This window comes from Cricetulus griseus, chromosome 7, assembly GCF_003668045.3.
Source record: "Cricetulus griseus strain 17A/GY chromosome 7, alternate assembly CriGri-PICRH-1.0, whole genome shotgun sequence".
Classification (NCBI taxonomy): domain Eukaryota; kingdom Metazoa; phylum Chordata; class Mammalia; order Rodentia; family Cricetidae; genus Cricetulus; species Cricetulus griseus.
This window is the reverse complement of record NC_048600.1, coordinates 131,977,945-132,000,887: the sequence shown is the minus strand read 5'-3', so window position 1 is coordinate 132,000,887 and position 22,943 is coordinate 131,977,945. Positions and strand designations below refer to the sequence as shown.

At 49.5% G+C, this 22,943-nt stretch overlaps 1 protein-coding gene across 10 annotated transcripts in view; it reads right to left on the bottom strand.

Moving 5' to 3' along the window:
* The window catches only part of Rnf213 (ring finger protein 213), a 90,686-nt gene that overhangs the window by 23,366 nt on the left and 44,377 nt on the right, over positions 1 to 22,943 (bottom strand). For 9 of the 10 annotated variants that reach the window (XR_004770698.1, XM_035447328.1, XM_035447326.1 and 6 more), the window contains 18 exons: positions 17,981 to 21,589; positions 16,281 to 16,417; positions 15,879 to 15,974; positions 15,150 to 15,268; positions 13,430 to 13,549; positions 12,954 to 13,075; positions 12,438 to 12,579; positions 12,054 to 12,192; positions 11,046 to 11,237; positions 9,537 to 9,682; positions 8,149 to 8,303; positions 7,181 to 7,393; positions 6,850 to 7,031; positions 6,258 to 6,378; positions 2,960 to 3,060; positions 2,673 to 2,855; positions 1,445 to 1,614; positions 1,253 to 1,352 (listed from right to left, as the gene is read on the bottom strand). Coding sequence is in view for 9 of the 10 variants with exons in the window: in XM_035447328.1 (XP_035303219.1) it covers positions 1,253 to 1,352; positions 1,445 to 1,614; positions 2,673 to 2,855; positions 2,960 to 3,060; positions 6,258 to 6,378; positions 6,850 to 7,031; positions 7,181 to 7,393; positions 8,149 to 8,303; positions 9,537 to 9,682; positions 11,046 to 11,237; positions 12,054 to 12,192; positions 12,438 to 12,579; positions 12,954 to 13,075; positions 13,430 to 13,549; positions 15,150 to 15,268; positions 15,879 to 15,974; positions 16,281 to 16,417; positions 17,981 to 21,589 (6,047 nt within the window). In the remaining variant the exon portion in view is untranslated. The remainder of the gene's footprint in view (positions 1 to 1,252; positions 1,353 to 1,444; positions 1,615 to 2,672; positions 2,856 to 2,959; positions 3,061 to 6,257; positions 6,379 to 6,849; positions 7,032 to 7,180; positions 7,394 to 8,148; positions 8,304 to 9,536; positions 9,683 to 11,045; positions 11,238 to 12,053; positions 12,193 to 12,437; positions 12,580 to 12,953; positions 13,076 to 13,429; positions 13,550 to 15,149; positions 15,269 to 15,878; positions 15,975 to 16,280; positions 16,418 to 17,980; positions 21,590 to 22,943) is intronic. The other variant, XM_035447329.1, reaches the window with a different exon arrangement.

Genomic DNA, 22,943 nt, shown 5'->3' with positions numbered 1-22,943 from the left:
TCTCTTTTAGACTGACTCACCTAGCCCAGCTGGGCAGGTAGCCCAGGGTGGCACTGAACTCACAACCATCCATTTGCCCTTGTCTCCTGAGTGCTAGGATTAAAATTGTATACCACCACTGCCTGGTCTCTATGGCTGTGGTTAGCTTTGCACTCTGATCTTCAGTTAAGCTTTATTAGATCATAAACAAAATATCACCACAGGGTACACATGATTTTGTGACACCAAGCACTGGTCATTTGGAAAGTCTTTGCACTATTACTACATTTTTATTGTAGAATGCACTGGAAAAAATACCCTATAATATAGTCATTTATATCACCACAGATCTGTTCAAAAAGAATTTCAGATCTTACAAGTGGAGGATACAAGTTTGCCTAAAATTTAAATTTTCACTTAAATATATAAACCGTATCACTGGCAGCAAATACCATAGTGTTTAACAATGACAGGGTCACTCTGTTCTCAAGAAAATGCCAGCAGACCCAGTTCTGTGCTCCTGCAGTTGCTCTTCCAGGCCCAGATGGCCTAACCGGAAACAATCAGCTGGTTCCTAACTCAGGGCAACTCTGCATGACTGTAGGGTGACCGCTGTGCTCTGCTTGCCATTCTCCAGGGTCCATGAGCACTTTCAGTCCCCACAGAACAGTGTCAAGTCATACCTTAAGGGTCATGGTTTAGGAAAGCAAGTGAGGTAAGCTTGCATTTTCAACAACTCTTGTGCTCATTGGTGAAGGAAACCAGGGCCTTGACTCCAAACTGTCTCCAGCACCCCTTAAGTAATGCCCTTGCATGTACCTGAAAAACGCCGGAAGTGCCTGGATAGAACTCTAGAAAAAGTTGGAGCTTGGGACTACATGGACACTTGGAGAGCAGCAGCTCTGGGTCAGCACATCTGTCACAGAGGACAGGGGTGTGTCCTGCTCAGTCTGGCATAGCCCATTCAGTAGAACACAGACATGCAGAACACCAGAGCACAGAGAGTGGGGGACAGCAAGTCACGTGTCACAAGGTTGGGTCACAGGAGCTGGGGCCAGAAGCACACCATGGCTCTTGCTAAGGTTCACTTGCTGCCGGCCATACTCAGGAGCCCGTGAGGGAATGACATGCACACAACCTTCAAGTGAACTGGGTTTGCTCACACAGACTGGGCAGCTCCTCTGGCCTGTAGATGAACTCCCAGCCATGGTGTAGCCAAGACAGAGCCACAGAGAAGCAAAGGGACACAAAGCCCCAGACAAGGGCCACTGACCTGTACTTGAGAAGCAGTTTTAGTACCACAGAGCGGATGACAGGAGTCTTGTCAACAACATCACCAAATGGAGACAGAGACTTTGTGTGTTCACGGTGCTCTGCAGCCAGAGAGAAGGGGGCTGTAGTTGATGTCACAGTACAGACCTGAGCGGAAACCCGTCTGTACATTTATGGGGAGAAGGCCACTCACTCTGGGGAGCATCTCTCAGCAGCTCCTTTTGTATGAAGAGTAAGGACAACAGGCTGTCAATCACGCTCTCCTGAGGAGGGGTGTCATCCTTGAAGCACATGGTGGAGACCAGGTCCACGAAGAAGCTGTTACACATGTGACGGAACTGGGCGTGCTTCTCGATGGCTTTTCTGGGGGGTGGGGGGAGATTGTGACAAAAGACTTGTAAGAATTCATTTCCAATCCTTCTAGACAGAGTGATATTTGAATAGTATTTTGTTTATTTGACCTTGAACTCATGGCGATTTTTCTATGTCAGTCTTCTAATTGTTGGGTTTTAAACTAGGCTAGCTTTTTTTTTTTTTTTTTATCAGCAAATTCGATGACTTTACAATGGTCAAAACTACAACAGTGTCAAGACTGCTTCAGGAACACTGTCAGTGTTTGGACTGTTGAGTGTCCTAGAGTGTGGGGAAGAGTGTGGGAGCAGGGTCTGGGCTACCGAGGCTCGTGGAGCCTGGGGGCTCTGCTCCTGCATCTCTTGATAGCTGGGTGAGATCTGCTCCCATCCTCAGTCAGAGAATACGGCTGCATTCACACATCCAGAGGACAGATGAGGATTTGGGCAGATGGTGCTCTTATAGTAAAGGACCTGCCTTGCACTTAGGAACTCAGCAGTAGGGATGTGAGGGAAGCGGCAGGCAGGACCCTAGAGCTCACTGGCTGGTCAGCCAGGCAGAGAGATGAACTCCAGGGTTAGTGAAGTGCCCCTGTCCCAAAGACAAGGTAGACAGTGATCAAGAAGACATTCTGATACTGATCTCTGGACACACGGACACCCATGCACATGAACACATATACATACAAAGAGGGCAGGTGATGGACACGCAGGGACATGGGTGAGTGGCAGGGCACACGCTGAGCTCTGTTCCATCCCTGGCATTATCCCAGCCCTCCCCACTAAAAGATGCCAAGCTGCACCTACGTGCTTGGTTTTCTTTCAAGGACATTATTAATGACTTTCTGGTTTATTTCCCCTAAGTTTGCTGTCTCCGTGTTTGTGCCCATCTTATTTGGAAAAGGAATTTTGAGGCAGATGTCCAGGAAGGCTAGCTTCTGGCATTGCTTATGAATACTCTCTGAAGCCAGCCCTTTTAGCCAGGGAAAGCTGATTGAAGGAAGAGTTGGCATCTCCGAAGACCGTATTGGGAAGAAGAGGAAGGAAGCTTTAAGAGAAAGGCCATCTTACCTGTGTTCCTGAGAAACAGTCGGCGAGAATTTGTCTGGCAAGTCAGTTAAGCAGTAGGGGCATGCCATTTGCCCTGGGACGAGCCAGGTTTTGATGCAACGTAGGCAGTATACGTGATCACAAGGCAGGCAGACAGGGTCCTGTGCATCTTCCAGGCAGATGTGACATGGCTGAACACCAAACCTAGAACCCAAGAAGACAATGAAGTCCAGAGTTGAAAAGCGCTGTGGCGCGGAACAGGTCTCCCACCCCACTGCAGTCAGCAAACGCTCTCCTCACTCTCTCACCTGCTGAGTGTCCTGCTGACTTTGTCCTTGCACTCACAGAGCACCTCCATTACAGCCACAAATGGCCTGTAGGTCTTGAGGTCTGAGTTCTCTTGAAGACACTGAGGAGAAGGGCAGTGGTGAGCAGTGGGGGTGCCACTCAACAGCACGGTCTGGGTGGCTGATGACGCGCGGTCCTAACTATGGCGAGCCTACAGCACTAGGCTCATTTGATGCTTCCTTTAGGAAGTTTCGCACTTGGGGGGTCTGGAGCGGGGGCTCAGCAGTTAATAACACTGGCTGCTCTTCCTGAGGACCATGGTTTGAGTGCCAATCACCTGTAATTCCAGTTCCAGGGGATGTGACACCCTCTCTGGCCTCCTCAGGTACCAGGCATGCATGTGGTACACAGACACACATGCAGGCAAAACACCCATGCACATAAAATAAAAATTAATTATGGCAGGCATAGCCTTTAATCCCAGCACTCAGGAGGCAAAGGCAGGCAGATCTGGTGAGTTCAAGGCCAGCCTGGTCTACAGAGCAGAGTTTCAGGACAGCCGGACCTACACAGTGAGACCTTGTCTCAAATAAATAAATAAATCCCACATTTAAAGTGTCCTGTAAAACTTGAAACAAAATTAAAATTACAACATATTATTTTTCTATCTGTGTGAACTCAAGTTGTCAGGTTTGGTGGAACTTCTATCCACTGAGTCATCTCACTGTCCCTAAGTGTCCTTTTTGTGACTGTGCTTTTCATCTGTGTACATCCACACGCATGTGTGGAAACTGGAGGCCAGACAACCTTAGGACTCAGGCGCCACCACCGCCCGGCCCACCCCTAGTTTTTAAAGACTGTGTGCCACTGGTCTCAAGCTTGCTTAAATGGGATGGTCAGGCAGAGAACCCCAGGGATCTACTGACTTCACCTTCCCAATGCTGGGGTCACAAGTCACAATCCCTGGCTTTTCTGTATGGGTTCTGGGGATTGAACCCAGTTCCTCCCCTGCTCCTCCATCTCCCTGACTGTGCTGACTGTGCTGCCCTTTAAAGGACGAAATTCACAACTTCTGAATTTTCCCTATTCCCCCGTTTTGTTTTGTTTTGTTTTTTAAAGGTTTTCCAGACAGGGTTTCTTTGTATAGCCCTGACTATCTTGGAACTCTCTCTGTAGACCAGGCTGGGCTTCAACACAGAGATAGATCCACCTGCCTCTGCCTCCCAGGTGCTGGAATTAAAGGCATGTGCCACCACCACCCCGCTCACTTATTTCTCTTTCAGAGAAATTTTGAGATATTTTGACTTGTAAATAATAATGTAATGATTGGCTGTGTATATACCACTAACCCTTAAAAGAACTGCTAGTTTGGGGGGAATCAAGCCTTTTGGTTCACAACTGTCTGTAACTCCAGTCCCAGGGATCTGACACCTTCACACACATATATGCAGGCAAAACACCAATGCATATAAAATAAAAAAATAATTTATTAAAAAACTTAAGAGCCCTTTTTTGATCACTCCCACACCCCTGAGAATCTACTCTTAGGACAAGGCAAATGCCCTTTAGTGTCCTGCCTGCTCTAATGCTGTGCACCAGGCCATTGCTCTGCAGGTAGACTGCCACACGGTCCCTTTCGTCATCTGTGCAGGTCTCTCACTGTAAGGGCTCTGTGGAAGCTCTTCAGGGTATATGCCTGCTGCCTGTTCTCCAGTTAACGGGCATTACAGGTTCGGCATGCTTGAGGATTTTGAATGTCCTGAATGTTGTTGAATATGTCACCTTCAGAGTAATTAAGACCTGTCACTAGGCTGTATATTTACAATGGAACTTCTGCTTGGTAGGAAACACAGTGAGCCAAGGTCAGACATTTTGTGTTAAATGTGTTTTCATATTAAATATTCCACTGGACAGCCTGAGATTAAGGAGAGTTCCTGATTTGCCAAGAGTACTTTTTCCCCTAAATGATCTTATTAAACACTTTATTTCTTTTTAAATCACTTAGTTTATCTTTTTTTTTTTCAAGACAGGGTTGCTCTGAATAGCTTTAGAGCCTGTCCTGGAACTCACTCCATACACCAGGCTGTATCTTAGAACTCCCAGAGATCCACCTGCCTCTGCCTCCCAAGTGCTAGGAATAAAGGCGTGTGCCACCACCAATCTTTTAAATTATATCATTGGCAACATTTAATATTTGAGCCATCCTTGAATTCCTAATATTAATCATAATTAGGAATACTGTGTTTTTATGCCCCAGTAAATTTGACTGGTTAATCAACTGTCAAATTGAGAAACAGGCAAAAGACCTAAACATCTCTCCTAAGAAGAGACACAGGGTGCCCCGGGTGCTCTGTCCTGGTCATTAAGGACACTCAATCACACTCAAGAGTGACCGTGTCTCACCGCACTCCCACACTTCAGATGGCTGTCCTACAAAAGGTGGGCAAGAATGAGTGCTGGCCAGGAGATGGAGGAGCAATTGAAAGCCATATGTTGCTGGTAGAGATGTCAGTGTGGGAAAAGCACAGCAGCTGCTCTAAAGGTTAAACGCCGAATTAAACAAATGAGCGGCATGTCCAGCGGAGTGGGGGCGGGGCTCGATTACTTCTATGTTTCAGTTCCCGGCTGTTCACAGTGACCAAAAGGTGCAAGCAGCCCAGATGTCCACAAACGGACCATCAGCTCTGGGGGCTCAGTCACAAAAGAACAATTACACTTGACCTTAAAAGGAAGAGAATTCTGACACACTCTGCCAAAAGACAAATACTGCAAGTTCTGCTCCCAAGAGGCACCAGTGCTGGTGGGGTTCACAGAGACAGAATGCAGGGAGCTGAGGGATGGAGGGATGGAGAGTCTTTAATGGAGACAGTTTCTGTGTAGGAAGATGATAAAGCTCAGGGGTTAGATGGTGAGGATGGCTGCATTGTAGTGTGGATGTGCTCAGTGTCACTGAGTGTGTGTGGCTTAAATGACATGCTTCATGTAATGTGCACTTTGGCGCAGTTTTAAAAATATGGCAATGGGGCCAGGCATTGGTGGTACACGCCTTTAATCCCAGCACTCAGGAGGCAGAGGCAGGCGGATTTCTGTGAGTTCGAGGCCAGCCTGTTCTACCGAGTGAGTTCTAGGAGCAGCCAAGGCTACTCAGAGAAGCCTGTCTTGAAAAACCAACCAAACAAACAAAAGAATACAGTGATCTGTCGCATAGCTATAAACCTGCCAGAGCAATGATGCACCAACCAGAGGAAACTGTCCTGGGGGTTTTAGCTCTTCACACTGCTCAGAGTCAGGCAACTGTTACTTAAGTCCAGCACTCACCTTGTCAAGTAAGAAGACAGAGGTGGTTACCAGCTGACTCAGCTCAGGAATCTGGCTGTTGGTCTCCAGGAGAACATGCTCCACAAAGAGTGCAATGGAGAAAATGCGATTCCACAGGGCTCTGTCAAGAGAGGGATGTTAGCAGTGAGATCTGATAGGAGCCTGAGACACAGGAGGAGAGAGCAGGAGCTGAGCAGAGGCTAAGAGGTGAGGCGGACATGAGGGACGGGACTTTCCCTGCACAGCACTGTTGCAGACAAGCTCCCCACTCTTCCAAACACAGGCTCACTGAAGACCCAACAGGCATTGGTCCTGCAAGCTCAGCGTAGGGCTGACAGCCTGCCCCTTCTCTACTTGCTCAGCCTGACCCTGCTTTCCTTTCAACTCTGCCTGCTTTGTAACATGTCCACTTGCTAGTACTCTCAGGACTGTTTCTTCCTAAGTCTCTAGAATCAAATGAGATAGATAGCCAGCACTTGGGAGAGGGTCCAGAGTGAGGTGATGTCTCTCCTGCCCACCTTCCTCATCAGGCTGTAGGAGTTGGCAGGTCCCAGGGGTGAGCACTGCACAGAGGCAGGCTCTTGCTGCTCACCTGACCTCCTGGACGACGGCCCTGGTTTTGTTCCCACAGCCCTGCAAATACCCGCTGGAGCAGACAAGCTCCAGAGGCATGGACAGGTTCTTCACCATGTGGACCCAGGCCCTGGGGCTCGGCTTCAGGATGTTGCCCTTCAGCACTTCAACACAGGCCACTGCTGCAAAGGCATCTAGTGTCTGGAACAAGGAGAGTGGGCCTGTGACCCAGTAGGGTCCTCTTCTCCACCAACACCCTTCAATACCGCCCTGCATCCTTCCTCCAGGCCCATCACACGGAAGCACTCACTGAGGGCACCCAGGGGGCCCTCTCCGGGGGAGACCCCTACCATTTCACTCGCAGCCAAGCTGTGCGTCTGTGCTGCTTCATGGAGGCTTTCCAGAACCTGGGGGTGGATCGTCAACAATCTGGAGAGGTTCTGCAGCCGGGTCCTGAAGTGATGGTAGGCAAGGTGCACCCAGGGCAAGGAGAGCCCTTCCTCAGGCTCTCCTGAAGCCGCCCGGAGCTCTTGGAGGCAGGACCACAGCGCCATCTGCAGACACTGGAGACAAAACAATTTCAGTTTTACATGATGAAGACATGCTGCCCTAAGGAAAATCATAGGATTCAAAAGCTGTAAAAAAGAAAGTTTAAAAATCAGGCCCATGACCACCTGGCTGCCTTTTGGTGAAGTTTTATGGTCCTTTTCCTCACTGACCTCAAACTCACAAAGATCCCCGTGCCTCTGCTTCCCAAATAATGGGATTAAACTGTGGGCCACCACCATCTGGCTCCCCAATTTCTCTTTTAGGGTCTTAGTGCAGTACATTTAGACATCCTCATTGTTTCTATCAGCAGGAGACTTACTAAGTTTCACAAATCCTTAGTGATTCCTAGGAAGAACTGTATTAGACTTTACCTACAAATTTGTACCTATGCAATGAGGTATGAAGATTTGGGGCAGTCAAATGCATCAATCTTTCTACTGAATTTGTTGTTGTTGTTGTTGTTGTTGTTGTTGTTGTTGGTCTTATGTAGCCCAGGCTGGTCCTGAACTTATTGTGTCTTGGACTGCTGTTCCTCCTGCCTCTACCTCCCAAGTATAGGTATAGATTATAGTTTATCTGGGATTACAGATGCATGCCACTATGCTGGCAGCTACAGAGAGATCTTAGAACTCCTTCATGTGACATAAGGTTTAGTTCTAGAAGGCCCGGAGTGGAGACCGGGTGTCCCATGGAGCTCTAAGGGTGTCCTAATTTGGCAACACTGTGGCTGAGGTGAGGATGGGCTCTTGTCCATAGGATCCATGCCTACCTTTAACTCCTCCCGTGAAGCCACTTTCATGGTCAAAAGCAGGAAGTCCTTCAAGTATCTCTGCAGGATATCCTGCTGCTGTGCCACAGGGAGCTGAGCCAAAAACCTGCCCAGGGGAGTCTTCTGGAAAATCTCCACCAACTTCTTAGATAACCCTACAGAGAAGAAGGCAGAGGGCGGTGTGAGCGACATGAAACCTTGAGTCTAGGGAAGAAAGAGATCACTGCCCCGAGAAGGAGCCATTATACCCAGGCTGGAGGGGTGGCTGTCCTGGGCTGGAGCCCAGAGACAAAGTGGTGCTGGCTGCCTGGGCACGGGCCAGACAGCAGGGAAAACAATTAGAGGCAGAACCAGTGTTAATGTAAGGGTACAAACAGCCAAGCCAGCCCCAAGGGGAGAAAACACCTGCAACACCCCTGTGTCTGACAGCTGTGTTCTGTCTAGAGTTCCAGGTGAGTTAGGAGGGTGGGCTGCTTCTCAGGCTGGAGTAAGAGGCTACACCAACCAGTGCTTTGCCTCCCACAGCTGTGCTCACAGCAGGGGCAGATGGGCTGTCTTCAGGAAAAGAGATGGTGCTTCCTCAGGGGTCTGCTTCATGGTGGTTCAAAGGGAATGGCACAGTGCTAATCTGGGAAAACAAGGCCAGCTCAGAGTACCCAGGTGAGTGCTGAGGGGAGGACTTCTTGCAGAAAACAACTTTTCACAGGGTTTTAGGCTGTCATTTTTTTCTAGAGGGACAATGGTCAAATCCCTTGTGTTTGACAGCAAGGTACTTTGTGACTGGGAGGGCCTGATGGCTCCACATGGAGAAGGATGCTCTGCTCTGGCCGCTAGCATTTCCTGATAGAATTCCACAATGGGGACATTTCCCAAGGCTGCCACCTGAGTTGTACAGGAGCCTCAGATGAAAATAACATTCCTATTCCAGGAAGCAAGCTCTTTCCCTGATGTGACATGACCCATTATGTCATGACCCCAAACAGTGACTAAAAGTCATGTCACCTACGCTCATGACCCTTGATGGCGACTTGCACCTTCAGCAGAGCTTTAATTTATGGTCACGAGCATTTGTGCACGTGTGTGTGCGTGCACGTGCTCACATGTATCACCACACATGTGTGGAGGTCAAAGGACAACCTGGGGCAGGCAGTTCTTTCCTCCTGACATGTAGATAGCACGGATTGAATTCAGATTGTCGGGCTTGGTGCCAGGTGCCCTAACCCCCTGAGCTATCTCATCAGCCCTTCAACAGGAATTTTAAAACACCATACTGGAGGCTACTCCATGTCCAGAGTGTTAAAGCTAAAACCTCCAAAGCTGCCCTGCCCTGAACAGGTTAATTCTTGTGCCTTGCATTGAGCCTGCCTGCCTGCCGTGGGGTAGCTCACCCTCTGTGTCTGTGATATACTGTGCCTGCACCCAGAGCTCCTCCAGGTAGTCCCTGATCCTCCAGCTGAAAGGGACAGCATTGCAGGCATCCTTGAGCAAGTTCATGGGGCTCTGTACCACGATGGAGGGCATCTCGTTTTGGGACCTGCAGCAAGGCAAGCGAGAGTGAGGCCTGTGAGGTGTTGCAGTCCTGAGAGGCAGGCTACCACTGGGGCGTGGCTCTGGGGTGGAGCACTTGCCTATGTGGGTGAGGTACTAGGCAGCATTTCATACAGCAAGGAAGTGAGGAGCAAAAGACACGGTAGGGCATGGGAGACGGTTCAGCCAAGTCATGCCGTGCAAGCAGCAGGAACTGAGTTTAAATCCCTAGCACCCACTTCAAAAAGGGCAGGTGCCGCCAGGCAGTGGTGGCGCACGCCTTTAATCCAGTGCAGAGAGGCAGAGGCAGGCAGATCTCTGTGAGTTCGAGGCCAGTCTGGTCTAGAGAGAGAGTTCCAGGACAGGCTCCAAAGCTACACAGAGAAACCCTGTCTCGGAAAACCAAAAAGAGCAGGTGCAGTTGCATCCCAGTGCACAGAGGAGGCGGAGATGAGGACGGACCCTTGGTGTTGGCTGCCCTACCCATCTAGCCAAATAGTAAACTTCAGGGTGAGAGAACTGGTCTCAGAAAATAAGGCAGAGGATGGGAGAGATGGCTCAGCAGTTACAGGCACACACTGCTCTTCCAGAGGACCTGAGTTCAGTTCCCAGCACCCACACCCATGGATTATGACCACTTATAGCTCCAGCTCCAAGGGCTCTTCTGGTCTCAGCAGACAGCCATGTAAACAGACATAGACAGACACACACACAAATAAAAACTTTAACAAGAGGTCTGCCACACTGAGGAAGACACCAGTGCTGACCTCTGGCCTCTACATGTGTGTGTACATATGTGCATGAACATACAAAATAAATACATTCTTAAAACTAAAAAAAACTAAACACAAACATTTAAAAGACTTGTTGCAGGCCTTGTGGATAGCTGCAGGAGGGATTCCAGGTCAGGGTTCTCCTGTACAGGAGCTCAAGGAAAGCCCTTATTTACAGACGAAGAAGTGGTAGCAAGAGCCAAATAAGTTGCCCAAAGTTCTGTGGCAGAAGCAAGTCTCTGTGGCCTTCCTCCTCCCTCGCCCCCCCCCCCCCCCCGGCCCTGTGCACAGAGGTCTGACCATAAGTGTGAAGCCTACATTTGGGGGAAGGGACAAGGACAGGGAAGGCAAAGTACAGTTTATGCCATGCTCAGCATCTGTGTAGCACAAAGGAACCATCAAGTGTGCTCTCAAAGCAGGCAGATGGGACAGCACAGAGGCCAAGGGTTTCAGTGAGCAGCATTGTCTACCACTGTGTGTGATTGTCCAGGCTGCAGTGAGCAGGTACAGAGGGTACCACCAGTATTTCGGGGAGAGAACAAGGTGTTGCTCTGTCATGACCTTCCCCTCCATAAAAACAAGGCACCCTTCACTCACCTGGTGTCAGTAACCACAAGAGGGATGTTCAGGAACTTAATGTCTCTGAAAATAAACATCCAAAGATCTTGGGCCCAGGCTGGTGAATCTGGCTGGGCCAGTAGCTCCAGGTTGCCATCTCTGTCCATGTAAGATATCATGCTTGCCAGGAAGGGGGTGACCACACCTTGGACCCGCTTCCAAAGGGTGTGCCTGCAGCAGGGGCAGAGGAAAGCCACTACGGTTAAGGTAACCATGACACACGCCACTGCCTCTGTATCCTCATCCTCAGGCTCCTGCATGGGAGCCGAAGCAACAATGGCTTCTTCCATCATTTTCATGAGTGGGGAAAGTGGTTGAGTTGACTCAGTGGGTAACAGCATGGGTAACTGTTCCAGAGGACCCAGGCTCGAGTCAACGCATGACCCCCTGAATATTTTTATTATAGAAAAAGTTTAAATAAAATGAGAAAAGATAAGGCTAGAGAGATGGCTTAGTGGTTAGGAGCACTAGGTGTTCTTCCAAAGGTCCTGAGTTGAAGTCCTAGTAACAGGGTGGCTCACAACCATCTACATGCCAGAAAACTGTATACATAATAAATAAATAAATCTTTAAAAAATGAGGAAAGACCAGAAATGTCCTTTATAAGCACCAACCAGGTTCATTTAAGGTGAGTTACATCTCTAATTTGCTCAAGTATAGGAAGAAATACCCAGGCGCTTATCCTTGATGTAAATGTCTAAGAGTCACACCAGCAGGAGAGCACCACTAAGAGTCACACCAGCAGGAGAACACCACTAAGAGTCACACCAGCAGGAGAACATCACTAAGAGTCACACCAGCAGGAGAGCACCACTAAGAGTCGTACCAGCAAAGTACATTACTAAATGTCACACCAAGAAGAGAACATCACTAAGAGTCACACCATCAGGCATACACACATCACTAAGAGTCACACAGGCAGGTGTACATGACTAAGAGTCACACTGGAAGGGTACAAAGGCCTCCACGCTTCCTTTACCCTTGTACCTGAAGGTGCCTGCCTCCTGGAGGGCATCCTGATTAGCAGCCTCCCTGGCGACCCACGCCTTTAGACTGCAGACCTGGTTCTCTTCTTGCTTCTTTAGGAGAACATGGAGGCGCATCTTGGATTCCCACAGAAAGGAGGCTGTGAAGACAGTGGGGAGCTGATCTGGCCTATTCGCCCACACTAGGCTGCAGGGCCCATCATAGTTTTTGACCCATCTTACCCAAGAGAAAAGCTGCCGAACCTTTGGCCAGCAAAGTTCTGTCAAAGATTCTGACAGATGAGCATGGATTCTAACTGCCCCCTGCTTCCGCCAAGTCCAAGAAGCCCGAAAGGTTACCCTTTCCACATGAGGCCAGTGATTCAGTGCCGGGTACACTGCTTACCATTGCGCATGTTGTCTTCATTTAAGAGGCCAAGAAGAATGGTGACTCTCCTCATGTTGCGTGCACAACCCTCATCCTGGTCTCTGAGCATCCCCACTGCGCTCTGCACACAGCTCCGCAGCAGTCTGGTGGTGTCTAGGACCTGCGAACACCAAGGAAGAGTGTAGGCTTCTGTTGTGGCAGTTCCAGTCTGGACAAAGGCCAGGCCACCATTGTGAAATGATGGTTTTGTGTTAGCTGTCATGTGGCCCCAGTTGGTGGTCATTATGATAAAAATCACAACCTATCGACCTTATCCCTTGCTGGCCCACATTAGCAAGTGAGGCAGGGATGAAGGAACGGGATGCAACTATTTAGTGACGGGAAAGACTCACTTACACATCCACTGTGGAAGGAGGAGAGGGCTCAGCCACTCTCCCCTCTCCCCAGCCATAAACACGGGGGTTGGTTCTTTTAACTCCCAGGAGAGAGGTCAGAGCTACAGCTCCCTTAGCCAATGGGAAAAGCAGTACTCACCTCACAGCCTCCTGGGTCAGAGGCCATCTCCATTTCCTCTGGGCATTCTGTTTCCATTTTTTCCTCTGCCATTTCCCCTGACTCGATGGTCTCTGTCTCCATCGCCTCCTCTGAGTCATCTGCTAGCCAAAAGGCAAGGCAAACACGCTTGAGTTAGCAAGTGGGACCAGAATGGGGTGTGTCAGACTATCTGAGATAGGCTGGGACTTGCCAGGCTTCCCTGTCCCTATCTGCAGTGGTGGCCCTAGTTTTGTAAATCAGCTCCAAGTCTTGCTCAGGCGTTCCCTAGCCTGGGCATTCAGGGCCAGCAAGGGAACCATAAAGTAGCCTGGCTCGCTGTGGGCATACTCGGGTGGGTGCCTTCCCCTGGCTCCACCACAGCTGGGACAGCAGAGTGGCATCCAGCACTACAGCACTACTGGCATGTCCCACCTGTCTCTTACACCATGTCCCCAGACGACTGTCTTGTGACTCACACTTGGGTTTGTCCCCTGGCTTGAACAGCTGGCTGATGGTGACATTCTGCAGTTTAGTGACATCTGAGGCCATGATTGTAGATCTGTGGAGGTCATCAATATGCACAGAACGCCACAGGCCTGTGAAGAACAAAGTCACTGGAATCTTCTGTAACTTGGCTGTTTTCTTCTTGTCATTTATAAACAAAGACATAAAACCAACCTGGATCTTTTCTTTTTTATTTTCATTATTAGTTTTGTGTGTTTGTGTATTTGTATGTGTGGGTGTGCACGTGTGCAATAGCACGTGTGTGGAGTCAGAAGATAACTTGTGATAGTTGGTTCTGTCTGTCCATCTGCCCAGGGATCAAACCCAGACTGTCAAGTTTCACAGAAGGTGCCTTTACCTCCTAAGCCAGAAAGCTGGGCTAACACAGATTTTTTTCTTTTCTTTTCTTTTCTTTTAAATATTTTATTTATTTATTATGTATACAGTCTTCTGCCTGCAGGCCAACAGAGGGCACCAGATCTCATTCAAGTTGGTTGTGAGCCACTATGTGGTTGCTGGGAACCGAACTCAGGACCCCTAGAACAGTCAGTGCCCCTAACTGCTGAGCCATCTCTCCAGCCCTCTTTTGATTGACTGGTTTTTATGTACTGAGTATTTGTTTGCATGCATATATGTACACCACATTCTTGCCTTCTATGTCAGAAGAGGGTGTCAGATCCCTGGAACTAGAGATGCAGATGACTGTGACCCACCATGTGGGTGCTAAGAATTGAACCCAGGTCCCCTGGACCAGCAGTCAGTGCTGTTAATCACTGAGGTTTCACTCCGGCCCCTTCACCCAGATTTCTAACTACACTGCTGCTGAAGGAGTGATTAGTCCCCCAAAGTCTAAGCCATTGGACATGTGAGAAACCACAAGATCTGTCAACAAGGTCAACCTAAGCACTGGTTAAGATCTAAAGCAACCTCTTGCAGAGGGCCCAGGGGGAGCTCCTCACTCACATCTCACTGTACCCAACTCATCACAATTAGGAAAGCCCTGTGAGGGACTGGGAAGGTCTGCTTTCCAGTGTCTGTGAAATTATCCATTGTTTATTTCCAGTTTATGGAATACATGTGTCTTAAAGCAGGAGAGATCAGGGGTCTGATACAAAGATAAAGTTTCTCCCACAAAGAGTCAGTGCGGATAGGAAATGAAAGCCAAGCTGGTGTATGGGTGCTGGTGGGTGGGAGGGTCTCAGAATCCCTCCATCATACAAGGAGGAAGTCAGAGTGCTGGCAGTCCTCACCTAAGTAGACAGAGATGCTAAAGCCACTGCTGTGTGCCCAGAGTTGATTTGTTTGCTTCTTTTTTGAGACCAAGTCTTTCTGTGTAGTCCAGGCTGGTTTTAAACCTGCAATCCTTCTGCCTCCAGAAATCTGGGATTACAAGTGTGTGCAACCACCATACCCAGCTAAAAATAATGGCTTCAGTGACTGGGTAAGAAATCTAATTGTGACTTTAAAGTGTAGCTGGGATTCACATTCTAATTTCAGACACAGGACCACATGAGAAATACCTCAAATACTACTTAAAGGAAAGCACTCCAGAGCAGTGGCTCTCAACCTTCCTAACACTGTTGTGGTGACCCAAACCATAAAATTATTTCATTACTACTCATAATTGTAATTGTGCTACTGTCATGACTCGTAATGCAACCCACAGATTGAGAAGCTCTGCTCTAGGCATACCTCCATGGAACCCCACGTACGAGGTGCCACTTCCCATTCGGGAAAGCTTTGTAATAAAATAAACAAAGACAAAGTCCTTTGTTCCTCGTGTTTTGTTGATTTCATTGATGGCAGAATACCTGTTGGAAAACAAACACAAATCAATACCACACAAGCACGCAGACTATGCTGGGAGCTGGCCAGCACGTCACAACCTCCCAGAACCCTCTATCGAATCGTCTACTCTCAGGGCCTTGCCCTGCTGTGACACAGGCTACTATTTATACTTGTGTTTTACAGATTTGTTCTCCTCCCCCCACATGTGTGGGTGTGCATGAACATGTATACATGTCTTCCTGAGTGTGGAAGCCAGAGATCAAACTGCCGGCATCATTCCTTAGACAGTATCATTAGGACATGGGGGCTCTCTGATTAGGCTAAGCTTGCCCAAGGAGCTTCTGGCTCTGCCTCCCCAGCACTGGCATTGCAAGTGTGCATTGCCACACTCAGCTTTCACATGGGCACTGGGGATGGACCTCGGGTGGTCTTGATCACGTGGCTGAGCTATTCCCCAGAACTCTAGCTTTTTCCCCTCATTAATTCAGTCATCCAGTTACATGAAGAGAATTTCCTTGCTAATTTCTATTTCTCATGACACCGTACTGCTTGCAGAGCAGAGGTTCTTTCTTCTCAGGTTGTAAGTGAATGTCAGTTCCCTGTGTTGTTTCTAGACAACCCCTGAAAACATACTTGGCAGAAGCTACCAGCTGGGCGCTGTGAACACCGTCATCGAAGTCTGTCTGGATGACTAAGATTTTACACCTGGCTGGGTTCATTAAGCAGCAACTGGTGGAGAAAGGGAATTATCAGGTGAGTTCCCTGTCCCAGGAAATGGATAAAGGAATTCCTCAAAGGAGGGTGAGGCCAGGGCCAGGGAGAAACAGCATGCAGAGAGATGCCTGCCATCAGGTAAGCAGATGACTTAGTGGAATTCTAAGTGGCCAGCAAGATAGGAGAGGAGTAGAGTAGTGGGGACAGAGAGGCCTAGATGACCCCCTCCCCCAGTTCACTAACCAGTGCCAGTTACTAGAGCCCTGCCAAAGCCCCGGCCAGGTTGTGGTCCCTAAGATTGGAGTCAGCAGGGCACCTCACCGGACTTCTTTAAGGAAGGAATATTCAGTGTCAAATTGCTGCAGTGATAGGACCATGATCTTTGAGGCCAACCCTCTCAGCTCCGATTCTAAGACTTCACAGTCACTGCTGGTGAGCAGTCTGGAGAAAGTGGTGATCTGCAAAAAGGGAGACAAACTGTTGGCCAGAAACCAACGGGGAGGCCTGGTGTAGAACCTAGAGACATGAGGAGGCTGAGCCCAGCCCATGATAGGTGTGCATGGCACAGTGTGTGTACGGGAGGCACAGGCCCAGAGTATCTCCAGAAACAAGACAGGTGAGGTAAGAGGACCTGCAGGGTTAAAAGGCACCAAAGAGAAGTGCCCCGGCAGGTGCCATACTCTCCTTCCTACTTTGTGACCCTTCTGGGGAGTCTCGGGGTCCTTTGGGACTCAGGGAAAATGTCACTTCTCATTCAGTACTTCATTCTGTCGGGTGGTGTCAGCCACTGGCCTCTCTTCTCCTACCACGGCAGCTCTCAGTGACCACACCCCACACTACAAGCTCCAATATCCCTTAGGGTGTGCTGACACTTGAACCCCCAGTTCTTACCTCCTAGCCTGATCCCTGAGCTTCTGATTCCCTCATGTTCAAACCTGATGCTCATTCCTGAACCTTCTGTGTTGCTAAGCAAAGCCTCCAGGCAGTTAGGAGGGGTCCAGGAGTGCCCTGTCACCAGGTGCTCATGCCCACTGCTCCTTCGTGAAGCCAGCAATTAGCCTGTGTGTATGCGCCCCACCATTTCATCTTTCTTTTCTTCTCTCATTTCTGTGGATGGCTGTTCCACATGTGTATGTGATGGCTGCAGAGGTCGGAGGAAGGCATTGAATCCCCTGGAACTAGAGCTACAGCTGGTTGTCAGCTGCCATGTGGGTTCTGGGAATTGGAAGAGAACCTAGTGCTCCTAACCATTTTTCAAGACAAGGGTTCTTCCTCTGTGTAGCCCTGCCTGTCCTGAAACTCACTCTGTAAGACCAGGCTGGCCTGAAAATCAGAGATCCGCCTGTCTCTGCCTCTTGTGTGCAGTGATTAAAGGTGTGTGCCCCCACACCAGACTTCCCACCACTTCCTGATGCCATCTGCCTCTCCGCTTTAATGATCCTGATCCTGAAGCTTCTAACTGGCCTGTTCCCCTTAATGGTCTTCTGCCTCATTGCTGTCCTATTGCCAAGGCCTTTCTGGACATCCCCCTGCAGTGTCCTCTAGACAGGAGGGATCAGGTTCCTTAGCAGAGCCACTGAGGACCCCCAACAGGTCTTTTACCTTCTCAACCTCAGGACACAACACTCACAGCTTGCAATCTCAAGCTCTACCATGACTTCTTCCAGGGACTTTCAATCTCAGTCCCTTTGTCCTTGTTGTGCCCAGCCAGCACTAAGGGTGCCTGTTAAAGAAAATCACATCTGTCCTCCTCTCCACCCCAGGAGAGGTTTTCTGTGGCGCGGACCCTAACTGCTCGAACACCGTGAACACTGCCTTTCTAAGCTCCACACACACTCACCGACTGGGACACTGAACTTACCCACTGTGCTCAGAACACAATGAAGAGCCTGGTGTTGGCAGGCCCTTGTTACCTATGTATGCCACCTTGCATGCTGGTTAGAGCTTGAGTTACCGACCCCAGGAACCTGGGACTCTGGGGTGACAGAGCAGAGAGGGTAAGGCTGTGGGAAGACGGTTACCTCTGTGAAGACAGCCTGGCACTGCAGATGGGCCGTGCGCAGGTGGGCCTGCAGGAAGTCTGCGAAGGAGTTGTGCTGCTGGCTGTGGTAATACTCCTTTGACAGTTGCTCTGCAGTGAAGGAGCCCAGAGAGGAACCACTCAGCCGGACCACAGCGTCAGCTGTCGCACACTCCAGCAGGATGAACTTGGCCTCTTCAGACACCTTGCGGTATAGCTCTTCAGTCAGGTCCCTGGGGCCCTGCCTCTCCACAGCCTGCAGCACCACAGAGGCACAGGCGTCAGAGTGGTAGCCAATGAAGACGTCTGCTGGGCTGTACTTGTGCCTGGCAATGAGCTGGTCTGCTTTCGTATCTGCAAATTCACAGGCCCACTGCTGCAGCTCACTCACAATGCCCTTCTGCCACCCCTCCAGCATGGTGTTGATGTCCAGGTAGTGCTTCTCCAGCCGGTTGATGAGGGGCACAGGGAACTGTCTGTACACCACATCTTTCTCTTCAATGACGATGAGGCGGAAGTCCGGGTGGACGCGACATTTGACTCGATGGGTACCTAGTCCCAGGTCCACGTACTTCTGGCCCCCCAGGTAGACATAGTACTGGTTGAGAGCATCGTACAGGCTCTCGTACAGGTTCTGCAGGTTCAGCAGCACCACCATCTTCCCCGTCTCCATGCAGATCTTCACCCGATTGATGTTCCTGCAGATCTGGGTGTATTCCTGGTCCTGGGGAAAGCTGGAGCCGAAAATGATCTCAGGTTGCTGACCCTCACCAAAGAATGTCTGCTGTAAGATTTGCAGGGCCACATAGTTGCTGGTCAGCACGAGCAAATAACGGGACTCCACACTGTCCAGTCCCCTGCTGGAGGCCTGCAGACCACTGTAAATGTTCTGCTTGATCAGCTCCACAGTGCTGACCTCTTCCTTGTGCCTAGACTCAGGAAGGCCGGCTGTAAAGATGTCCAGTGCCTGGATGTTGTCTTTGCCACTGAAGTTCCGAAGGACAGCGTGAGCGATGTCTTGTGGAGAAAGGCTCTGATTTGAAGCTTTGGCTTTGGCAAAGACCATCTTGATGAGGCTATAATAGTCACGAAGCCCAAAGAATTCCTTGTCCTGGATCTGACACACTCTTTCATAGGCCTTGGCAAAGGGTGCAAAATACCCTCGGATTCTGTCCTGAACCAGCCTGTCCGAAGAGCAGATCCCCTCGGCACTCTCTATGAGCTCTTTCTCGTTGGGACTGCCACGGGACACGAAAATGCCTCGGTTCATTTTGGCAGGATCCAGAGCCCAGTTGGAAATGCCAACAAAGCCAACTTTTTTGTATGGGGCAGGGTCATCCTCAATGCAGCCATCCTCCAGCAGGGGGTGCAGAGTCTTTAGGGGCATTTTGGGTGAGTCTTCTGCCAGTCCCACCTCATCCAGCACCACCACAGACACATACTGCTGGAGGTCTTTGCCCTGCTGGAAGCGAGCGCACTGTCTGAAGGTGCCGATGATCCCTTGCGGAGTGGAATGGGGGCTGCACTGGAAAGACACCAGGTGGACCTGCTTCAGGCAGCGGAAGAGATCAGAGAAGGCAGACTGCCCTTGCATGGCATCGGCTACAATGGTCTTGGCAAGGGATTTGGAGCTGCCGGGCTTGCCCACCAGGAAAAGGGGGATCTTAAGCTCAATGCAGATTACCATCATGAAGACATTCTCCTTCAAAGCCAAGTTCCTGGCTATGTTTGTCCTGATGGGTGCCCCCCTCAGAAAAAGATCTTGTGCATGAGTGATCTCCTCAAGAATGGCATTGCTGTCGTTGTAAGGCTCTGGGAAATACCTGCCGATGGCTTTGCGGTAGGGCGCTTTCTCTTGCAAAGAGGCATGGTAACACACCCCAGTGGCCATTACCAGGGACCAGAGAACAGGATCTCTCTCAAAAGTATGTCTGCTGTCACTACTGGATTCCTGGAGGAAACCATCCAGCTGCTTTAAGAGCATCTCACTGTGGTCGTGAAACCACCTGAAAACGCTCACGCAGCGCTCCACGTCCCGGAGGCTGACGAAACCACACTCGTTCTCCCTCTTCCTCATGAACCTCTGGGAGGCGGAGAGCACACTCACAATCACTCCAGCTTGACTGTCAGCCACAGCGTGGGAGTCCACCAGTCTCTGGACGATCTGCTGGATGTACAGGTTTTCCGCGGCGTCGTTCAGCTGTCCAAAGTCCCACACCAAAGGGATGAGGCTCGGGGGCAGAGCATGGACGCGGTACACCAGCTGCCGCAAGGGGATGGAGCCCAGCCTGTCCGCAGTCTCGTCCGCACTCACCCTGTATCCCAAGCCGGCTGACTCCAGGCGGAGGATCATCTCCTGGGAGTGTTTCCGGTAAGGGTTGCAAGCAGCAATGATATGCAGGCCAGAGCTCTTGTGCAGGCACTCACCATCTGCGGTTCCGTCACACAGGACCTCTTTGATACAGCTTACAGCTTCTGTTGTGTTGGCTTCGTCAAAGAACAAGATGGTATCCAAATTGTGTTGGACCATATTGCAGAAGGCTGTCCTCTCAGCATCCTTGACCCTGGAGTAGATCATGGATGGAGTCGTCCCTCCATGCACCTTCACCAACTTCATAGTTTCTGCCTCAACACTACCACGCTTGAGGTCACTAAGGAACTTGATGAGCCTGGTTTTCCCACAACCTGTCTCGCCCATGACGATCACTGGTATCCCACACCGGAATCTCATCTCAATGGCCAGGATCTTAAGCATATTGTCTGTTGTAAGTTCGTACGTTTCATCGGGGTCAATGGGCCACTCAATCCCTAGTGCCAGACAGAGTCTTTCAAGTTTCTCATATCTGGGCAAATCATCAAAGTCGATATTGAAGGGTACTCTCTGAAGCTTCAGCCCATCAAACAGTTCCTTTGTCATGACATTCCTCTTGATGACCTTCCCATTCGAGGGATTGATGGCATTCACATAGCCATTGTTGTTAGGCTGCAAGTGAAAACCTATGAATGTCATGGTCATGCGGTCACCATTAAAGAAAACGTACGGATGGGGCTCTGACTCCCACCTCTTTCGAAGAGAGAAGGGAGCTAGGTCTTCTTCAGCAACTCCATCCATGGTGACCAGGTGATTACCCGGGCTTTGGTCTGAAGTGTGAAGAGATGGAGTGGCAAAATCTCTCGCCATTAAGATCATGAAGGTTACCACAAAGTTCTTGAAGCCCCTGAGTGTGTCTCCAGTAAAAGCTGAGTTGCAGAAGACAGAAGCCTCACAGTCCTTGAGCTGACAGTTCAGAAACCAAGCGAAGTTCCGAAGCTCCGCCCAGGAAGGATCTACCACACCACAGTAAATCAAGAAGTGCTGCAGGCACTCCTCAGGAGAGCCTTCCACAGAGCCTTCTTTGTACTGAAATGTGTCCAGGTTCTGGTTTTGGTGGAACCGTCTTAAATATTGGTATGGTCTTTGGAAAGCTTCACTGATGAACTCCATGGGGTCCATTCCAGGTTCTCTGTGGCTCCCCTCGGGAGTCAGCTCCATGTCGATCACTTCCTTGGGGGGACGGCACATGACTTTGGGGAAAATATCAAGAAACTTGAATAGAGGCTCACGTGCATTCTGCAGAGAGGAAACACATTGTCATTGAACTTCGTAGAAACTGCCTTTGTGGGTTCTTTTTTATAATTTATTTAAATTTACGTTATGTGCATTGGTGTGAAGGTGTCAGATCCCCTGGAACTGGAGTTATAGACAGTTGTGAGGGGCCATCTGGGTGCTGAGAATTGAACCCAGGTCTTCTGGAAGAGCAGCCAGTGCTCTTAACCAATGAGCCATCTCTCCAGCTCTGCCTTTGTGTTTTTGTTTTTTGTTTTTTTGATTGTATTTATTTATTATGTATACAACATTCTGCTTCCATGTATATCTGCACACCAGAAGAGGGCACCAGATCTTATAACGGATGGTTGTGAGCCCCCATGTGGTTGCTGGGAATTGAACTCAGGACCTCTGGAAGAGCAGTCGGTGCTCTTAACCGCTGAGCCATCTCTCCAGCCCCTGCCTTTGTGTTTTAACTTGCCAAGTGTACACAGGATTTCACTTGTCTCCAACAGGCTGCAACTCTTGCCTGCTGAGTTTTTAGAGAACTGAAGTAGAAGACACATCCTTGACAAGGAAGCATTTCCTATCAACTCTGGGACTTGTTTCTTCACTGTGCACATACAACTGTGTATGGGGTGTGAGCACCAAACCTCTTTAAGTACTCAGGTCCAAGAGGAACTCATCTTCTCTGAACTGGGCTTACAGAATTAATGTGCCTTCCAGTGAGAAGCCATGCCACACACTTGGCTCTGGGTAATGCTCAAAGAGGATCCAGCCTCCAATAGAAGATTTTACTAGCTTATATACACCTTAGGCTTATACAATCCACACATGCTGTGGTCCTTAAGTCTTTCAGGTCCCAGGCCCAGGTTGTACTTTGAACAGTTTGAACAGAGATGGGAGGCTGATCACTAGGGCAGATGAGATATTACCAGAATTATTTCTTACAACACCAGTGCTGTTCTTTTTGAATAGCTGCAACCCAGGGTCATCTTGCCCACCTGGCAGGATTAGGCTTTTCCTGAGAGCACAGGGGACTTAGTGGTGGTTGTGAGCCTGTGCTGCCCGCTTGAGTTTTTTGATAGGGGGCTGGACCAAAGGCTAGCTGTAAATCAGGGCTGTCTCCATTTGTTATGGGAATGGAGTATTACTGGAGGTCAGTCTCAGTGACTGAACGTTCTCAGCAAGCCTGCATTTAGTTAGGGTGGAGAATTGTCTTTCCTACAGTTGCTAATAAGCACGGTTAGTACACTGTCTTTCAGTCATACTAGAGGCAGTGCTTCTTTAGGTAAATTCTACTTTGTGTAACTTGATATTTCCTAAGCAAGCTTATTAGTAAATCCCTTATAGCATTAATTCTACCTCAAGATTATTC